Source organism: Fundulus heteroclitus, chromosome 20, assembly GCF_011125445.2.
Source record: "Fundulus heteroclitus isolate FHET01 chromosome 20, MU-UCD_Fhet_4.1, whole genome shotgun sequence".
In the NCBI taxonomy this organism is placed as follows: Eukaryota; Metazoa; Chordata; class Actinopteri; order Cyprinodontiformes; family Fundulidae; genus Fundulus; species Fundulus heteroclitus.
This window is the reverse complement of record NC_046380.1, coordinates 28,958,785-28,976,886: the sequence shown is the minus strand read 5'-3', so window position 1 is coordinate 28,976,886 and position 18,102 is coordinate 28,958,785. Positions and strand designations below refer to the sequence as shown.

Genomic DNA, 18,102 nt, shown 5'->3' with positions numbered 1-18,102 from the left:
CTGCAGCTCCCCCAGAGTTAAAATGTCTCTTGGTAGCTTATCTGAACATTTCTCCTCTTACCTGCTGTTGATTTAGGTGAAAGACCTTGTCAGGCTTGCTGAATACAAATCCACACCACAAAAACATTTCAAAAGCATGTATTATTTCGCTTCCGTTCAAATGTATGTGTTGTGATTCTGGCCGGCTCATATAGCCCTCATTCAAAGAGGAGAGGCAGCTGTTGACTGCTGTCTTTCCTAAAAGTGAACCAAGTTTGCTTGTTATGCAAAGTCAAATTAAAGTTAACGTATCCACTCCAGCTGCTGCTATGCTCATGTGAAGTCTTTAGCTCAGTTAAATGCCAACCAGGCTGCTTGTGGCTGTAAGTATAAAGAGCATTAAGGGACAATTATAGTTGTCAACATTAACCCGTTTCTGAAACAAACAGTGGAGCTGGCACAGCAGCTGGAGTGGCCAGTCCTGGCGGCTCTTCTGAAGATGAGCAAAGACAAGGTGAGATCGTTGTTCAAGTATTCAAGGGCGAGCGCCTTTACATTATCTTTCCATATGTGGTGTCCTCGACTCTGTTCAAAAATAGCACAACCCTCCAGCTATGAGCTGCATGTAAAATGTTATTTTATTCAGTTTATCTTCCTTTTTAATCATACTTGCATTTACATAGATTTAAAATTAACAAAAACACTAAAAACTATTTTAGATTACATAAAGTTAAGATGAACTTCAATAATGTTGGTGACCCCTGTTCTAAATGGTAGATGTCAAGCGCTGTCAAGCGCCCTCTTGTGGATGTTTTACCAGTTATGGCTGTTTGGTTGAAAGCTCTGCTCATAGCAACACAAATATGAGCTCCATTTGAAAGACAATTTGTCAACATAGTAAGGAAATGCTTGGCCATATGTTTCATTATTTTTAGCAGTTTATCTTGCAGTGAAGACTCTAGAAATACAAAGTTAACTTGCTTTAAAAAGTAAAGTTATTTGCATGTTAAGAGGCTAATACCACTCTTGTAGACGTAGTGAGTTCTGCATCAGATGCCGAAGGCAAGAAAGGGTGAGAGTTTGAGGATGTGAGACAAGGTGAGCTCATAAAGGCAACTTTAAGTTATTGTACTAGCAGTTTGAACTGAAATGACCAGCAGCCAGTACAATCATCAACTAGGATGTATCTAGGGATGGGTATCATTTAGGGTTTATCGATACCACTGCTCTTAACAATACTCTTTATCGATCTGGTATTTGATCAATATCATTATCAATACTTTTTTTATCAAATAAAAGGGTAAAAAAAACTTTTCACTAACTGGTTTACGTTTTAAACCTTTGGAGCAAAAGCAAACAACATAAAAGTACAAAATCAATATTTTTTTATATAAAAACAGAACAATAAAAACATACAAATAAATTTATATTTAAACAAAAGGCTATAACACTATATCTTGAATAAAACGTATGTTGTAGGAGGGAAGAATGTTGTGTAGGAAAGAGGAATATCAAGATTGACAAGGCAGAAAATTACTAAAAACACTCTAAATATGCTCAAATATTAAATTATGTTCTACCTGAATCCAAACTGCATTTATAATTCTTTTTTTAAATATATTATCAATTTTAACCAAAACATAGCAGAGGCACCCACAGGGGATGAAGTGAATCAATGAGGCTGTGTATGAATCAGTTACAGGGAGGGATCTATTTAAATTCAACAGTTTCAGAGAAAGAAATTACGATTACCCATTAAAGATTATGCTTATAATATATTTACATGCCACTTTGTAATCTACTGGACGCTTTGCTCATGCGTGACTCATGGGGAAACAGACGAGTCAGTGTCTGCAGCAGCAGGGCGAGGCTGGCTAACCGACCGTCTGTCAGTGTTTTCATAGCGGGAGGGGCTCACAGCTGCACTCGCAGTTTGCTGAAGAGACAGAAACTCAAAGCGATTGGTGCTTTTACTTGTTGCCAAAGTCTCAAACAACACAGAAAAGATTCGCTAGATCCATCGCTTGTCGCTTTTGCAATAAAATTGTCGCTAGAGTGGTCTGAAAAGTTGCCAAATAGTTGGCAACAAGTAAGCGAGGCAAACATGTTAGAGCAGAACGTTAGCCCATCCCATCAGTCTCCTCCATGTCTGTTTCCGAAGGAGAAGATCAGCAAAACAATGTTGTTTGGGTTGGAGTCTCTCTGAAAAATTTAATGCAACCTTAATAACACCGTTAGGAGGACCAACAAGGCTGAAGCTTGTCGGGCAGGGAGGACCGTCTGAAGTGGCCTTGGGGGCTTTTTGACACTAGGTTTTGGTACCCATCCCTAGATGTATCATTACATGTGAGACTAAAATGAGGTTGAGGCTAACGTAAATCATGTGTTTCATGCTTGTAGACGTGTTCGATAGTAGTGAGGAGGCTAGGGAGAGAGAAAAGGAAGGGCCAAGTAAAGGAAATGCAGAGGGGTTGTCGTCAGAGGATCCAGGACTGTAGCCAGACAAGCTAACAGCCCAGCAGAGAGAGACTCTAGTTTGCAAGATTAGGAGGGACTGGTTGATTTACAGTGATATTGCAAAAGCTCTGTTCCGCATCGCATGCCTTCTGTTCTCACATGAGCAGATAAGGCCAGCTAAAAGTGCACTGCACTGAATAGCAAGGATGGACTTAAGTTATCAGACATCAAGTAGCAAAGAATGTAGAGAAAGTTCCCAGAACATTACACACACACACTCCCCATAAGCAGTGCTATGTAAAATGGAAAAGCGTTCAACACACTTACTTATTGGTAACCATGGGAGTTGATGGGCACCTTCAAAAACAGTTCCAGACAGAAGCAGAGAAGCATACCAAGATCTTAGAGAGGCTTTTGGATGTAACTCATCATTTGGCTTCCAGAAATCTTGCATTCAGAGGACAACCTCAAACATGGATGATCTCCATCATGACAATTTTCTTGGAACTCTTGAGTTGTTGACCTATTATGATCTCCTACTACATGAGCACTTAGAAAAAAAGTAAGCAAAAGAAGAAAGGGTCATGTTTAACTCACTAAGTCCAGACATGCAGAATGAGTTCATTGAGCTCTGTGGCAAGAGAGTGCTCAACACTATTGTGCTATAGGTAAGATACAGTATGTACATCATGACAAAGAAGACAGCAGTGTATGGAAGATATTTGAGAGGTTTATCAAATAAGATTTTCACAAAAAGACAAGAAGATTCTGAAAAATGATTCTCAAAGCATTGTAGTCCAATTGCATACAAGACTGTAGAGGACAAGGATATGGAAATGGAGCCAACATGTCTGGAAAGGAGTACAAGCTCAGATTTAAAGTCAATCCGCTTGCTACATTCTCTCACTGTGCTTCCCACACCCCCGATCCGGTTGGTGTCCATGAAGCTGAGTCATGTCCAGGTTGCAACATTTTTTGGATCTGTAAACCGTCTTTATAATCTCTTCAGTGCTAGCCCAGAGCGATGAGCAATCTTAAAAGAAAAGACGGAATGCTGTCTTCATCGTCTTTCTGATACTCAATGAGGCGGCCATATTGATTCAGTACGAGTTGTGGCAGCTCACTTGCCCTCCATCCTTGAAGCACCAGAACGTGTCTTAGCCACCTGCAGTCTGACAAGTGAAGCCAAGTCCGAAGCAAATAGTTTACTCAGTTATTTCAAGATCTTTGATGCCATCGTCCTTCTGTGTAGGCAGAGATTTTGCAGTGCATTGAAAAATGAAATGTGATTCTTGAGGCAGGAGATATTTTTCAGGATGTTAAGGCTGCAAACATCAAGGCACTACTAGATGAAATGCACTACTAGAGCTGAGGGCCTGTAAAAAGTCTGACCAATCACTGGCATTCACACCGAAGAGCAGGAGATTGGTCAGTGGATCGGTGCTGTCCTCACCCCCCTCTGTACCAGCACTGACTAGAGAGTTACGACAGACTTTGAACTCGCCGACACCCAGTCACATGGTTGATGGAGCCCTCAATAGTTCAAAACGTCTCAGTGCTGTGTTATTTTGAGTGATATAACATGATATCAGTTTTCAGGACTTACTCCGATGATTCCAAAAAAAGGATGTTTTTCTGGTATCACATGGAAAATGAGCTGATTGATAGAGCTGATCAAATTATTTTTCATATAGGCTCCGTGCACAAGCGTTGTGACGCATTTCCGCTTTTTCTAAAATCCGGCACCCCAGTTTCCGGTTTATTTCCTGGCTTCGCCTCAGAGATAAACAGCAAAATGATTGTTGACAAGTCAAAACATGTGTGTGCCAGCTTTAGATTTCAATCTATGGTATGTGGGTCTGCTTTGTGCCGCTTTGCTCGGTTTCAGGTCGCTATAATAGCCGTTTAAGCTTTCACCGCTTCCCAAAAGACACAAGCCTTCATTTGATCTGGCTACAAAAAATAAGAAGAGAGGTATTTTTGGTGATCACCTTAAATTCCCATTAACATTACATCGGGTTACTGAAGTAACTTTGATTATTTAGTTAATTTTTATTAATTTGCTTATTTGTTGTAATATTTTAGTTTAAATTTAGTTGTTTAGAATAAAATTACTTGTTAGTAATTTGTTTAATTAGAAGTTAGAAAGCAGAAGTACGTGTCGACGTCTGTGCACAGAGCCTATTAAGTGATAACATAGACATGTGTCAATTGTGCAAAAACAATAACCAAACATTTTATTATCCAAGGCCTTTTATTATACAAAGCAGGAACCTGAGGGGAAAAAAATGGGGGAGGAATTAAAAAGCAAAAAACATCATATTAAAAAGACGGAGAACTTACCACAGTTCTACAAAGGAGAGTTTTGACTATGGAAAAATAATTGGGTCATATTTTTAATCAATGATCAGATGAAGGCTCCATGCTTCTTCAGGACATGAGTCTTCCTCTCCATGACATTAGAAACCAGAAAAGAAGACTGCAACACATTAATCTGGAACCAGGTGTCTTAACTCTGGAGGAAATGCATGGAGCTGCACCTGGGAACGGGGAAAAGTGTTCAAACATCTTGATTCAACTCTTATTATGGAAGACAAAAAAACGCATGTTGTTACCTTGATCTTGGTGATCCTGTATGCTTCAGTAGTTCATTGAAGTCAGCCTCATGTGTTTAACTGAAAAATATTAAATAACATATCTTCCCAATCAGTTTTCTGTACTGTTAATATCCCCATTTATGCTACCGTCTCTGATGGATTGTCTGTAAAATAATATATAAATCGAACTACATTAACCATTTCAATCTCACATTTTTATTTTAGTTGAGATCGTTAATTAACTTGAATTTAAATAATTTAAGGATTGTGGACACAGCAACAAGTAGAAACTTTCCTTCGGCAGAATCATTTTGTCCTGTCTCTGTCAGTTTGAGCCTTCACTCTGCACACATTCAGTCTCAGTGGGATTCATTTTAAGCTCAGGCATCTAAAATAATAAGAAATTTATCCATCCATTCTCTTCCGCTATAAGAAAATTATTAACTTTTAAATTTCAAATTGCACCAAGTATTTTAAAAAGCTGAATTAGACTAAAATAAACCCAGTTAAATACGTCCGGACCCATCCTGCGTACAGTTATCTTGCTGCAGTTTAACAACAACGTGCAGATTAACGTGATTTATTTACTACAACTGGCTATATGAAATGTCGCTGTTGACCTATTTTAGTATGAAGCAGTCAGATAAAGCTACACAATGTATGTTCTCACCAATAATATCATGACTGCAAAATATGACAGCTCTTCTCATATATTGTGACCAAAATACTAAATATTCAAACCAAACTGTTTCTGCCGATTCCCTCCTTCCTCCAAGAACAAAAAGTCAAATTGTACAAGTGGTAGAAGAACTATTTCGGAAATGCTGGTATTCGCATAGCTAGATACTGTATATTTCAATGTGATACTGAAATCAGGAATGGTCTAATCAACATGTTAAAATGAAGGAAATAATAAAAAAATATGCACCGATGCTTTTACAATATTTTGCACTATTGTATTTCCTAAAGGCCAAATTTCAAGTTCAGCTATTTTTATTTTATGATTAATAGGTGTATGTGTACATGAATCGTTTTATAATAATGATCTAACATGTATTGCTTAATAAAAGCACTTATCTTTCTTTAAATGTGGATATACAACGACCAACAGAAAGGGCACAAAAGTTTACCTTCCAAGCATAGGCCAAATTTATTGGTCAAAGTTGGAGTGCGACAGGTTGGTCATCAGTTTTTCGACGAGCATCAGCAACGGTAAAGCATAATTCAAAATGGAGCCAAAAATGTATTATGAGCTGAAAGCTATCTTCTGGAGGGGAAATCCTCCTCAAATTCAGACAAATATGTGCGATTCACTATAAAAAGGAGGGTTGGTAAATGTGCCATTGCTGGTAAGTATATTATCTATGTACAGCATTGGCTAACACTTATGTTTACGCTTGCTACTTAATTTCACATAATTGTTGCCACTTCATAATGTTCCACAGTTGATGCCCTACATAAAAGGGAAGGGTACATGTAAGGAAATAAGGTGCAAAGTGCTTTCAAGAGCAGCCGAAGCAGACAAGTTTTCCAGAGTTTGCGAGGCTGCATGGTTGGTGCTCTTCTTGGCCAACTAAAGATAGATGCCATTTCCTCAAAAAAATAAATTTACTGTCATTGGGATGTCTGAGGACATAAAGAAATGGGCAAGTTAATTATGTTACATTTTAAGGTTACATATGCCAGCATAAAATACCGTTTCGCAATATTTGAGGAGGGATTTCAGGAAGACACAATTCTGTTGTTTTTTTTTTTTTTTTTTTTTTTTTAAAGTAATTCCATGAGAATGATTCCAATTGGACTTTGATAGTTTTCCCTTATTTATCAAAATATATTATCTGTATATATATCCCTCAGCATTAAAGACCTAGTTAACCATCAGAAAACAAAATTTCCCATCTCAGGCATTACATTTTTATTATTTTTATTGGTCAATGCTGTTAAAAGAGCAGCAGAGATAGCGCGATGAAAATTATTAATACATCTGGTTTTAATTTTATTCAGTGTTTATTTTGTCACATTTGACGTATTTAATAAAGCAGACGGCTGAAATGGACTAGACGGTGGAGTTTTGGTTGCAGAAGACAGAAGTTCTGGAGACTGTATCGACAATCAGAGCAAGTAGTGTTTTCGTCAGAAATCTGGAAACGACCACAGAACTGTTTACTCTTTTCCAGTTGGTTAAAAATGAGACGGAGTTGACTGGACCCGCTCTTGATACTGAGGGAACTCCTTTGACATGACAGCAGAGGACAGCAGAGCCCCCCACACAGACACACACACACACACACACACACACACACACACACACACGCGCGCGATCCGAAAATTTTATATATTCTTACGATGTTTCCATAGATCTTGAGAGCTCTGGTTATTAATTATTTTAATCTGTTCTCTAACGTGGTGCATGGTTTGCTGCCACAGTGGACATTACGAAAATGAGAGCAGTCTCGGAAATTTATTGACACGTATGCTCTTTCTGTTGGCGTAACTTTTGGTGTAACGTCTTCTTCTTTAGGACGCGTCACGTTATGAAGAAAGCGTCACAGCGCCTCCCAGAGGCACACCAGAGCTACGCGGGAATCCCTCCACGAACCTCCCTACGGCTACTCTGCCCCCCCGGTACACAAGTTTCAGGTCCTGATTTGTGCAAACGCAAGTTTTAGAAATTAGACCTCAGATTTGACACAGGATATTTACCCAATGTTGCCTGGAGCCGTTGTGGGAGATAAAATGATCTTGGGGGAAAAAAAAGAAAGAAAAAAAAAACACATCGAGAGAGAAAACGCTGCTTCCTTTTTCTTCTGACAGCAGGGGAACTTTATCTTGAATTCAAACACAGAGTTGCACATTCACGTTTTCATTCAGCAAAATCCCGAACGTGGGCCCTACACCCTCCTTTTTATAATGTGGCCGTTACATAAGTGCGTACGTGATATCTTACTTGCCACGTGGACCACTTAACCCAAACCAGATGTATCCCGTTATTCATGGATAGAATGCTTACGTAACTATTAGACTGTGAATAACAGGAAACAGCTAAACATTAATCATCCTATGTGTGATTGGGAGCATGTCAAATGTCAGTGAAAAATAAGTTTCAAACATGACAATAACTAAAAGTTCAAACGGATCAAGCTGTCCTCTTTTAACCCTTACTAGTTCTAAAACTTCTGATCTCCCATTATCCCCTGTTTCACTTAAAGTGAAACATTTTAAAAGAAAACCTTAAAATATACATATATATGTAAAACTTATAACAGTAAATAGTAAATTGTAGTAAATATAGTAACTGAATACAACAAAAATCATATCAAAATATTTTGAGAACAATGCAATAATGGAAATAACTTCAAAATGCCTGTACTTATTAATGAATTGAACTGAATACCACAATTTAAATAAATGCATAATAAAATTACAGTAAACATACAAATATATACTAACATTTCATTGTTTTCCCATGGCCGAAAAACCCCCTGTGCTGGCGGTATTTATGTATTTATCCAGGGAAAAAGAACTACATGGACCCCAGTCCCCACGGGCGTCCGCCAGCCAGTCACGTGACCGACCAGCTTCTGGTAATTGCAATGAAATTCAACGCATCACATTCTGAAAAAAAATAAAAAATGAAAGAAAGAAAAACGTAAGCAAGATAATATACAAAATTTATTGAAATCAAATTTACACACGCATGTACGTAAATATATCTACAAACAAAACTAGTTTGTAAGTGGTGGTGACACCTCTGGGTTTTGTTGCATGCCATTTAATGTCTTGTAATCTATTTATTGTTCTGGGAGTAACTACGTTAGCACAACATGCCTTATAGAATTTATATAAGCCTTCATTGAAATGCTGACATGTTGAGAGTGTCCATAATGATCTGAAACAGGTTCTCTTAATTCTAATATTAGGTCTTTTTTTCAGGTCTGGTGCTATTAAGACAGAACCAGGTGCTACCGTAGTAAGGTTTGACATCAGGGATTTACTTATATTCGGCATTACTGTGGTAATTAATGTAACTGTTGTCTGGGGTTCAGTCCCATTACCCTTACTTGGAAACATAGTAGGTTTCACATCTTACGATTTTTTAAGAACATCAGGCTGTGTGCGAAACGGAAAGGCTGCTCTTCATAGAAGACTCACGGTCAGGGAGGAGGTTCCTGACTGATTCTGGTTCACAGATGAGCCTCGTTCCCCCAGCTGGTTCTGACAGGCTGGCTAAAGGCTGCGGTCCCCTGCTGACTGCGGCGTACGGCTGTCCCAGCAAAACCTTTGCCCAAAGGTTGGTAACTGTCTGTTTTAATGACCGCGACATCCAGTGGAACTTTGTAATGGCTGCAAGCTCAGTTCCCATCATAGGTGCTGACTTTCTGTGTTCTCATAGGCTGCTTGTGGATGCTGCCAACAGATGCTGTGTCATTTTCTTCACTGCCTTGTATAATGCGACGAGCTGGGCCGTTAGTACATGCAAATCTTTTAGCTTCTGGGGATATGTTCCAGCGGTTATTGTCTGAATTTGCTTCACTGACAACTTTTTAAACACTGAAGCAAAACAAGGGATAGAACATTATATACCCACGACAGGAGCTCCGGTGTTCGCGTGCTCCTCCGTGATGCGGCTAAGCTGGTTATCGCACGGGAGGAATTTGTCAACATGGAACCCTTAGGCATTGTGCAGTACTCTTATAGCCCATGACCATCCCTGTTACATATGGTGCCAAAGTAAGACGGCCAGTGGTGGCTTTGTGGGGCTTTTCGTCGTCTTAATAACAGAGAATGACTGTTATCCAATCCCTCAACATCCAGGATTTCTCTGTCCATCTCGCCGGGACCTCTATTTTTTCTAAAATGGATTTCGAGTCCCTGTCCCTGTGCGAACTAAGGATGTTCCTAAAACCGCTGTCATTACTCCATTTGGCTTGTTCAAGTTTTTACGCGTGCCGCTTGGGCTTAAAGGCGCCACTCAAACCTCCTCTACCGCCCCCTGAATGCAGAGAGGAGCATTTTCAGTCCTCCTGGACCTCCTGTAATCCATTATTACCTCCTTGGTCTTACCGGTGTTCAGGATCAGGTTGTTCGTGGTGCACCACCGTGTGAGAATGCTGATCTCATCCCTGTAGTGGGACTCATTATTGTTGGAAATGAGACCCACTACTGTGGTGTTGTCCGCAAACTTCACTACTGTGTTTGTTGGGTGGACAGCAAAACAGAATGAAAAGGGTGAAGAGGACAGGACTAAGGAAACATCCCTGCGGCGTTCCTGTGTTCAGGATCAGTGCAGCAGATGTGCTTATGCCCTCTTCTCACCACCTGGGGTCTCTTGGTGAGGAAGTCACTGAACCAGAAGCAGAGAGGTGTGGATAGTCCTATGTTGTGGAGCTTCAGAGCCAGCATGTCTGGTAGCACGGCGTTGAAGGCTGAGCTGAAGTCCATGAAGAGCATCCTTACATAGATGATGGGATGCTGCAGATGAGTCAGAACTGAGTGCAGTTCTAACGAGACAGCATCCTCTATAGAGCGATTCTCCCTGTAGGCAAACTGCAGGCTGTCCAGGCCAGCATGGATGGCATCCTTAATGTACTGTAGCAGGATCCTCTCAAAGCACCTCATGATGATGGGCGTCAGAGCAACAGGACTATAATCATTGAGGCAGGTGATGATTGTTTTTGTTGGGGACAGGCACGATAACGGAGGATTTCAGACAGGCAGGAACCATGGAGAAATGCGCATGTGCAGCCAGCAAGCAGAAACTATGAAGGAACGAGCACGGACACTGGCATTAGGTGAGCTCATCAGGATGATTGGCATGTGGGACAACCAATAGGTGTGGCAATATCCCCGGAGCTTGAGGGACAGAGGAGAGTGAATGTAGGAACAAAACTCTCAAATTCATGTTCTTCAGACCGAGGGGCATGGATTGGTTAAAGTTTTTACAGGCCTGCAGCTCCCACAGAAAACTAATTTTAAGTTCCTTTTAGTGAATACATAATGTATTTACTGCTCTCAGGATGAAAAGACCATTTTACCCATAAAAAGTGTTTCTGAACAGGATTGCCAACTATAGCTTTGATGATCCTTGGTGTCATTTGGAGCATGTCCAGTGTTAGTGAAAAACAAGGTTCAAACTTAGCAATAACAAAAGTCCAGCTTTCCTCTTTTTACCCTTTTTACCCTTTTTACCCTTAATAGTTCTAAAACTTTTCAATCTCCCACTATATTGCCTGCACCTTGGCTTGTTTATGTTATGTTTATGTAAATAAACCTCTAAAAAACTATGTTTGACTTAAATAACAGGTTCTTTGTTTGCCTTGCAATTAATGTTATTTCTCTTAGTCTATAAAATAAAATATACCCCAAGTTTGTAGTTAAGAAGTGTAAAAGGGGAATAACAACTCAAAGCTTAAAAAAGAGTTTTTTTCCACACATAGCAGCTCACATCCAAGTTCAGAAGTCTTGACCACGTTTCTTCTGCTGAATCACATCCTCTGCGCCTCCCCCTGTCTTCATGCCAACATGGTGAATTTGTATGTCGGCAAATGATTGGCTGTGTGACTCCACCCTCTACCCCTTTTCCTCTGTCGCTTTCACATTTAGAGCACCGCCTGTCTCAGTCTCAACTTCATACCAGTATTCACAAACAACCTAACACCAAAAAGGCGATATGGCTGAAATTATTGAACTGATTCAAAAGTCCCATGAGGCCAAAAAGCATTCGTACTCTCCATACAGCAAATTCAGAGTTGGAGCTGCACTCTTAACCTCGGACAACCGTGTGTTTACAGGTAAGCTGTGTGTGTTCTTTCTACTTAAATATTAAGAACAAACAGGATGGACAGAGATCAAACTTAATTTTAGGATAACATCTACTTGTATTGCTTATGACTGGGCTCCATGAGTATGAAAAATGATCAATGCCAGTTTCTTATCTTTCAGCTTGTCAGATTTTCTGTATTTAGCCATAATAAATGAATTCAAATCACATTTGAATACACCAAAGTCTGCATTTGAGGACAATTCATGTGATAGATGTGGTCTTATTTACTATGAAGTGAAAGTGAAAGTAAAAATTACAGTTGTTAAAAGATGAATACCTTGTGTTGTACCGAACATTTTTAATTGCAATGTTAGGGAAAATATTTTGCAAGGTTTTAAAAGTTTATGTTGCACGTTTTGTGCAATTTGACCTATTTGATTATGGATATTATCATTAATTATAATTAGATAGTATAATTAATAATATTACTCTAGTCAAAGGTAAGCTACAATGATTTTTATCCAAAATGATTGCAATTAAGGGCTACCAGCCTTTAATCATTATAACTAGCAATTGGGGTTATTAATTAACAATTATTAACCTTATTTACCATGAAAGATGGATGTCTAGTTAGTTGTAAGAAAGAATAAGACTTTCTTGATTAGACCACAGCTGAAGAGGAACCATCAGAAACCAGATAAAACTGGCTAAATCATTGGTGTCGACAGAAACCGCCACTGGCAGCGCCACGACGACATGGCATATATAATGATAATGTCAGATAAGTTTTATAAAATTGCGTGAGGCTAAGGTGAAGTATCCTTCTTCACTCGAGTTCACAGACAGAAACGTCTGCATGTGGTTCACTTGCTGGTGATAGTGAACAACGTCCATTTATTAATTTATGTTATACTATTCAACTCTTTTAATACATTTTGGTTAAATTTCATATCTGACTCTGTGGGTTGTTAACATCAACGTGTGTCCGTGATCCTCGGATAAACAAACATGTAGTTAGGTGAAATGTTTCTCAACAGTAAGATTTTACCTTGTCAGTATTTGATTTTGCCCTTATTAAAGGTGCAAAGTGCAAGTTTTGAAGTTAAATATTATTTTCTTTCCCATACATGCCCTTACCATTGTCTGCCATGTTTAATGAGTAATCGTCTATTTACTGCAGTTGGTGCTATAGGCTGGATTAATCAGTTTATCAGAGAGTAATTTGGGCGCAATCCTCTGGGTGTGTGCATGGGTGTAACGCGCTGCTCGCTCTTGTTCACCCTTCTATTTTATTGAGTCTCCACCTTAATCAATGCATTAGCAAGAGAACACAGGCCAACTTCAATATTTATAGCTTTCTAACTTCAGAAGACATTACGTCTCTAAACAAAAGACCTGTGCAGTCGCAGCGGCAGATGCTTTTCCTCTTCTCACACGCACGTGCCCGATACTGGTGTCAATTTAATGTGTTGCCAGAGGGGGCAGATAACTGCAAAAATCCTGGAACTTATGCCATGCTCCTTTAAAAATAAAAAAGTTTACCTCTGCATCTGCCACATGTGGTGGTGGGCCAAATCTTAAAGGACCCCAGTGCCCTACTTTGGACATGCCTGCTGTAGAGGGTCTATTTACAGGACTGCACGTTATGTTTGTTTGTGCTTCTGGCAGGTTGTAACGTGGAGAATGCTTGTTACAATCTGGGAGTGTGTGCTGAAAGGAATGCTATGGCCAAGGCAGTGTCAGAAGGCTACAAAGACTTCAAGGCCATCGCCATTGCTAGGTAACTTGCACCTTTAACACATCTTATGTCAGGAGACGTACATTTATTTCCTGTCATACTTGTATCTAACCTAAAAATCTGGGACAGAGTTTGAATTCGGATTGCGTAAGGAAGAGCATGTGGTGTAAAAACTCTGCCAAGTCTGTCTCCAACACGTAATGACTTGCTGTAGTAATCTCTAAATAAGAGAGTATAATACTGGTATCCACCCTGTATTCATGCTTGAATTACTTCTAGATCACAAACTGTGAATCACCTCACATTGCATTTCTTTTTGCACAACAAAACTGAAACAAAAAATCCTAACTTGCACAACTTTTTTGGAAAGAACTTAAAAATGGGATGTTTCTTAAATGTTTTAGCTCTTCCCCCCATGCCCAGCTACACTCTTCTGCAAAATTTTAGTAATCACAGGGCCGTCCCAGTCACCCCAGCCCGCCTTTTCAGTGGTGAGACGTCCTAGAAAAGCTTCCAAAAAAGTGGCACCGGGTGCCATGAGATGCCAGAACCACCTTAACTGACTCTTTTAAATCATTTTTAACTTTTTGAAGCTCTTAACTTTCTTTAACTATGGAGAAAGAATGAAAAGTCTACAGAATATTCATCATTGTGCTCTTTGACTTTCACTTACTTTCAGCTAGAGACACCCTTCAGTCTTTAAAAGGTCACAAAATATCAGTTTCCAAATTTCAAAGTAAAATTATTTTGCACAAAGTGCATTTTGTATGCACTTTGTGCATACAAAATGACAAATAAAGTTGTCTTATTTAAATAAAGTCTTATTTAACACGCTATTATTAGTATGTTTGCTGACCCTGTCACACTACCTAACAATGGCATAGTTGTAGCTTATCTATTAGCCAATTGTTTTGATGGCAACCTGAGGAAAAGGGAGTGTTAAGTTCTCAGGAGCCAAAGTCTAATTTATTTTGGCCACATATAAAGTTGTACAGTACAGAAGTCTATCTGTAGAGATCTTTATCGCCCCTCTCAGAGGAGTGTTGTAAAAGTGTCGTATGAAATATAACGACTAAATATCATTTTTATATTAGCCAATTTAATTGAGACTAGGACATTTATTCACCCTCCCTCACGTGAGGCTATATGCTTAGTACATGTGGCCATTCAACAACAACTTAAATCATTTCATAGTATTTGAATTAGACACGATTAAAGGTTCCAAGATTAAACATTTACAGTTTTAAAGACTGTAGAACACTCCTCTTCAGACAATTACTTTTAGCATATCCATTGGGCAGAAATTTATGATCAGGTTTTCTGCTTACCTGTTATTTTCAGCCGGATGCAATTGTCTGAGAAATGGGCCCTCCGCCAATCAGCTCCGGTGGATACAGCCTCAGGCTCAGCTAATCTGGTTCACAGTGCCAACCTTTTGCTTTATCTATCACCCAGTTCTTTTGTTGGCAGCCCGTGGAACGGAGTCAGAGTCCTAAGCTATCAGTAGCCAAAGTCTAATTTATTTGGGCCACATATAAAGTTGTACACTTAGATCTAATTGCAACAGACCTAGCGATAGGAGAGGGAAGAACTCAAACCTTCCTGCTGATTCTCAGCTCTGAGAAGATTGCGTCAGTACAAAGATAATTTTTTTTTAATACAAAGGAAGTGTCCATGAAATACCATAAAACATACAAAATGAATACTATCACACAGACTAACCAGCATATATTTAATATTAATTCAAACACCGTTAATGGCCAGTGCATGACTAATATAACTTTAAACACAATCACAGAAGGCCAATTCTAACAATAGCAATGTTTGCTGTTGATAGCTTATATCATCATATAAGGCAAGGTAAGCATTTGATGTAATGTTGGCATAAAACTAGTTTGCACGGTAGTTTTTTTAAACTTATTTCGCCTCTGCTTTAATTTTGAGGCCTTGCACAATAGCTTCTAGTGCTCTGTGCAGATGTGCACAGTTTCCATACTACCAAACATTTAAAATATACTGATGTTCAGTGTGCTGCTGTAGTCATTTTCCAACAGTTATATTCTCTTTTTGCTATTTTAATGTTGATGCCTGTAATCTTCAACACACGTTTGTTTTTTGCATCGGGTTCTCAAACAGATCAGAAAATCAATTCAGCATGCACCACTTACAGCATATTTCAGTTTATATGGGATATTTTTACTATCTTTTTCAGTGATATGAAGGATGAGTTCATCTCCCCATGTGGAGGCTGCAGGCAGTTCATGAGAGAGGTATGATCTTTTCCTATACAATCACTACCATTTTTTGTTTCCAGGCAGTGCATATTTATTAAGTGACTTTGTGGTTAAAGATACTAATAGATATAAAGTATTAAGATAAAACATACTGCTGTGGACAGGCCTTAGTACCTCAGTTGCAAATGCTGGCATCTTATTATCAAGTTGTGACTCTACCGTGTAAGATAGATTTTATATATAATATGTTTTTTTTTATTCTTTCTTGTTTCAACTAGTTTGGGGTTAAGTGGGATGTTTATCTTACAAAGCTCGACAACACGTACCAGAAGATGACTGTGGAGGAGCTGCTGCCCGTCTCTTTTGGCCCTGCAAACCTGTCCTAGAAGAAGGATTCCAACATGCCCAGCAATCTCTGAGCTTGTACTGTAATGCACTAAAGTTCATTGTTGGAAACTAGATGAGATGAACTTAGATCTGCCCACACAGCATTTTACATTTTGTTTTGGCATCATTGGTATAAATGCGCAAAAACCCATAAACATATATTCCATTGCAGTAGCATAGTCTCAAATCGAAAAATTTACTACTACTAGTACACTCCTCTTGTGCAATAACTGCCTTTTTTTTCCCAGGCAGTTGTGGGGACTTTGTTTTATATGTTTTACAATTTATTCATTGTCATAGACAGGCTTAGTATTAATAGGCATGCATGTGTATCTTCTGGATTACATTTTAGTAGTATATGGTTGACAACTGTATGATATAAGGGATAAAGTAAAAAAAAAAAGCAGACTGTGGTTTAAAAAAAAAGCATGGTGTTGCAGAAAAGAGTAAAGATAGATCCTACGGTTAAGAGCAACAATTCCTGTTTTTAAGTTTGACTTTCAGAAATATCTGTATGAATATAAAAGATTGTCCAATAGAAAGATTGTCCAGACTAGGCTTTTCTGGAAAGTCAGCGCAGAACACAACATCAAACTAGAATGGTTGTTTCTAGGTAAAGAACATAGTCGCCTGATGAAAATCATAGGCGAACCCTAACCAGATGATTCCACCAAGGGTGTAACTGACTCTTGAAGTTATGCTCCACATATAATGCACAAAGCTAATTTATCCCTTCATCAATCAGATTGTTAAATAAAAGCAGCCATATAGTATTTCGTCATGCTTCTGATGCTCTGGCCTTATCTGGTGGGTCATTTGCTGGATTGTATGTGTGAATGTGTCATTGTTCTTTTATGGATCAGCTTTTAGCGAGCAATATCTGTTTACTTATTTGCTTATTCTGTTCAGATGATTTTTATTGTTTGTAGTGCATTTAATTGCTGAAGCAGCTTTGTTTATCATACAATCTCCAGGACAAATTTCCCAGAGGGGCCAATAAAGTATACATCTATCTACACCTACTGGTTGAACTGGATAACTGCACATTCTCATACTATAAAGCTGTGTAGTACCGACAAATCAGACTCAACCTTCTTTTTTTCTTATTCTTCTACATCTTGCTTCTCGGTGATGGTGGACGCTTTTCTTTTCTCTCCTCTCTTGGTCTCTTTTTTCCCTCTCCCTCCTCCATTTCCTGCCTGCTTTTATACATTTTTGTGGAGCCTCTTTTTAAGTGTAAGCAGAACTGCGGGCCAGCTTCGGGTCCTGAACTTGCTGGCACAAGTCACAGACTAACACACATGCACTACACTACAACACACAGGCGCGCGCACACACACACAGACAAAACAGCCTTTAATGCTTTGTTCCCTTACTCTGCTGCTTTCTGTTTTAGCTGTAGTGTCAGAAAGGTGAGATCAGAGACCTGAAGCCCATTCCAGTGAGACTTTATTATGAATACAAACAATTCTCCTATTTTAGCTGTAATTTAAAAAGGTCAGATCAGAGACCTTAACTTGTAGCTTTGAGTAATGTGTGAATAGAAATGCTTAAGCTTTGAATTTTTAATGATGAAGCTTGTTCCAGTGAAACGAAAGAAGTTATTTTAGTTGTAGCTTTAGAAAAGAAAAGTTGGATAAGTTACTTTAGATCAAAAATTCCCAAGATTATATTTAGTGTATTTCTTATTATGAATAGAAACAATTAAGTGTTTAAGTCTAGTCAAGGATTTACTTAGCTTATTCCTTTGTTGATGTAATGTTTATCTTTTCCTATGTCTGTAATGTTTTTTTGTTCACGTACAGCACTTTGAATCATCTTGAAAATCATAAAAACTAACCCATACAGAGCAACACTTCCGAGACTCATTCTGGCCAGCGTAAGATCCCTCGCCGACAAACTTGACGAGATCTGGTCAAGAATCACTGCTCGTAAGATGGACAGCTG

The 18,102-nt window shown here is 38.9% G+C and overlaps 1 protein-coding gene across 1 annotated transcript; it reads left to right on the top strand.

Annotated features, from left to right (window-relative positions):
* Positions 1-11,630: 11,630 nt before the first annotated feature.
* LOC105931737 (cytidine deaminase) lies at positions 11,631-17,235 on the top strand. Its single transcript, XM_012870554.3, has 4 exons — positions 11,631-11,824; positions 13,465-13,576; positions 15,747-15,804; positions 16,047-17,235. The coding sequence occupies exons 1-4, from the start codon at positions 11,704-11,706 to the stop codon at positions 16,152-16,154; spliced, it is 399 nt and encodes a 132-aa protein (XP_012726008.1). The 5' UTR covers positions 11,631-11,703; the 3' UTR covers positions 16,155-17,235.
* Positions 17,236-18,102: the final 867 nt, after the last annotated feature.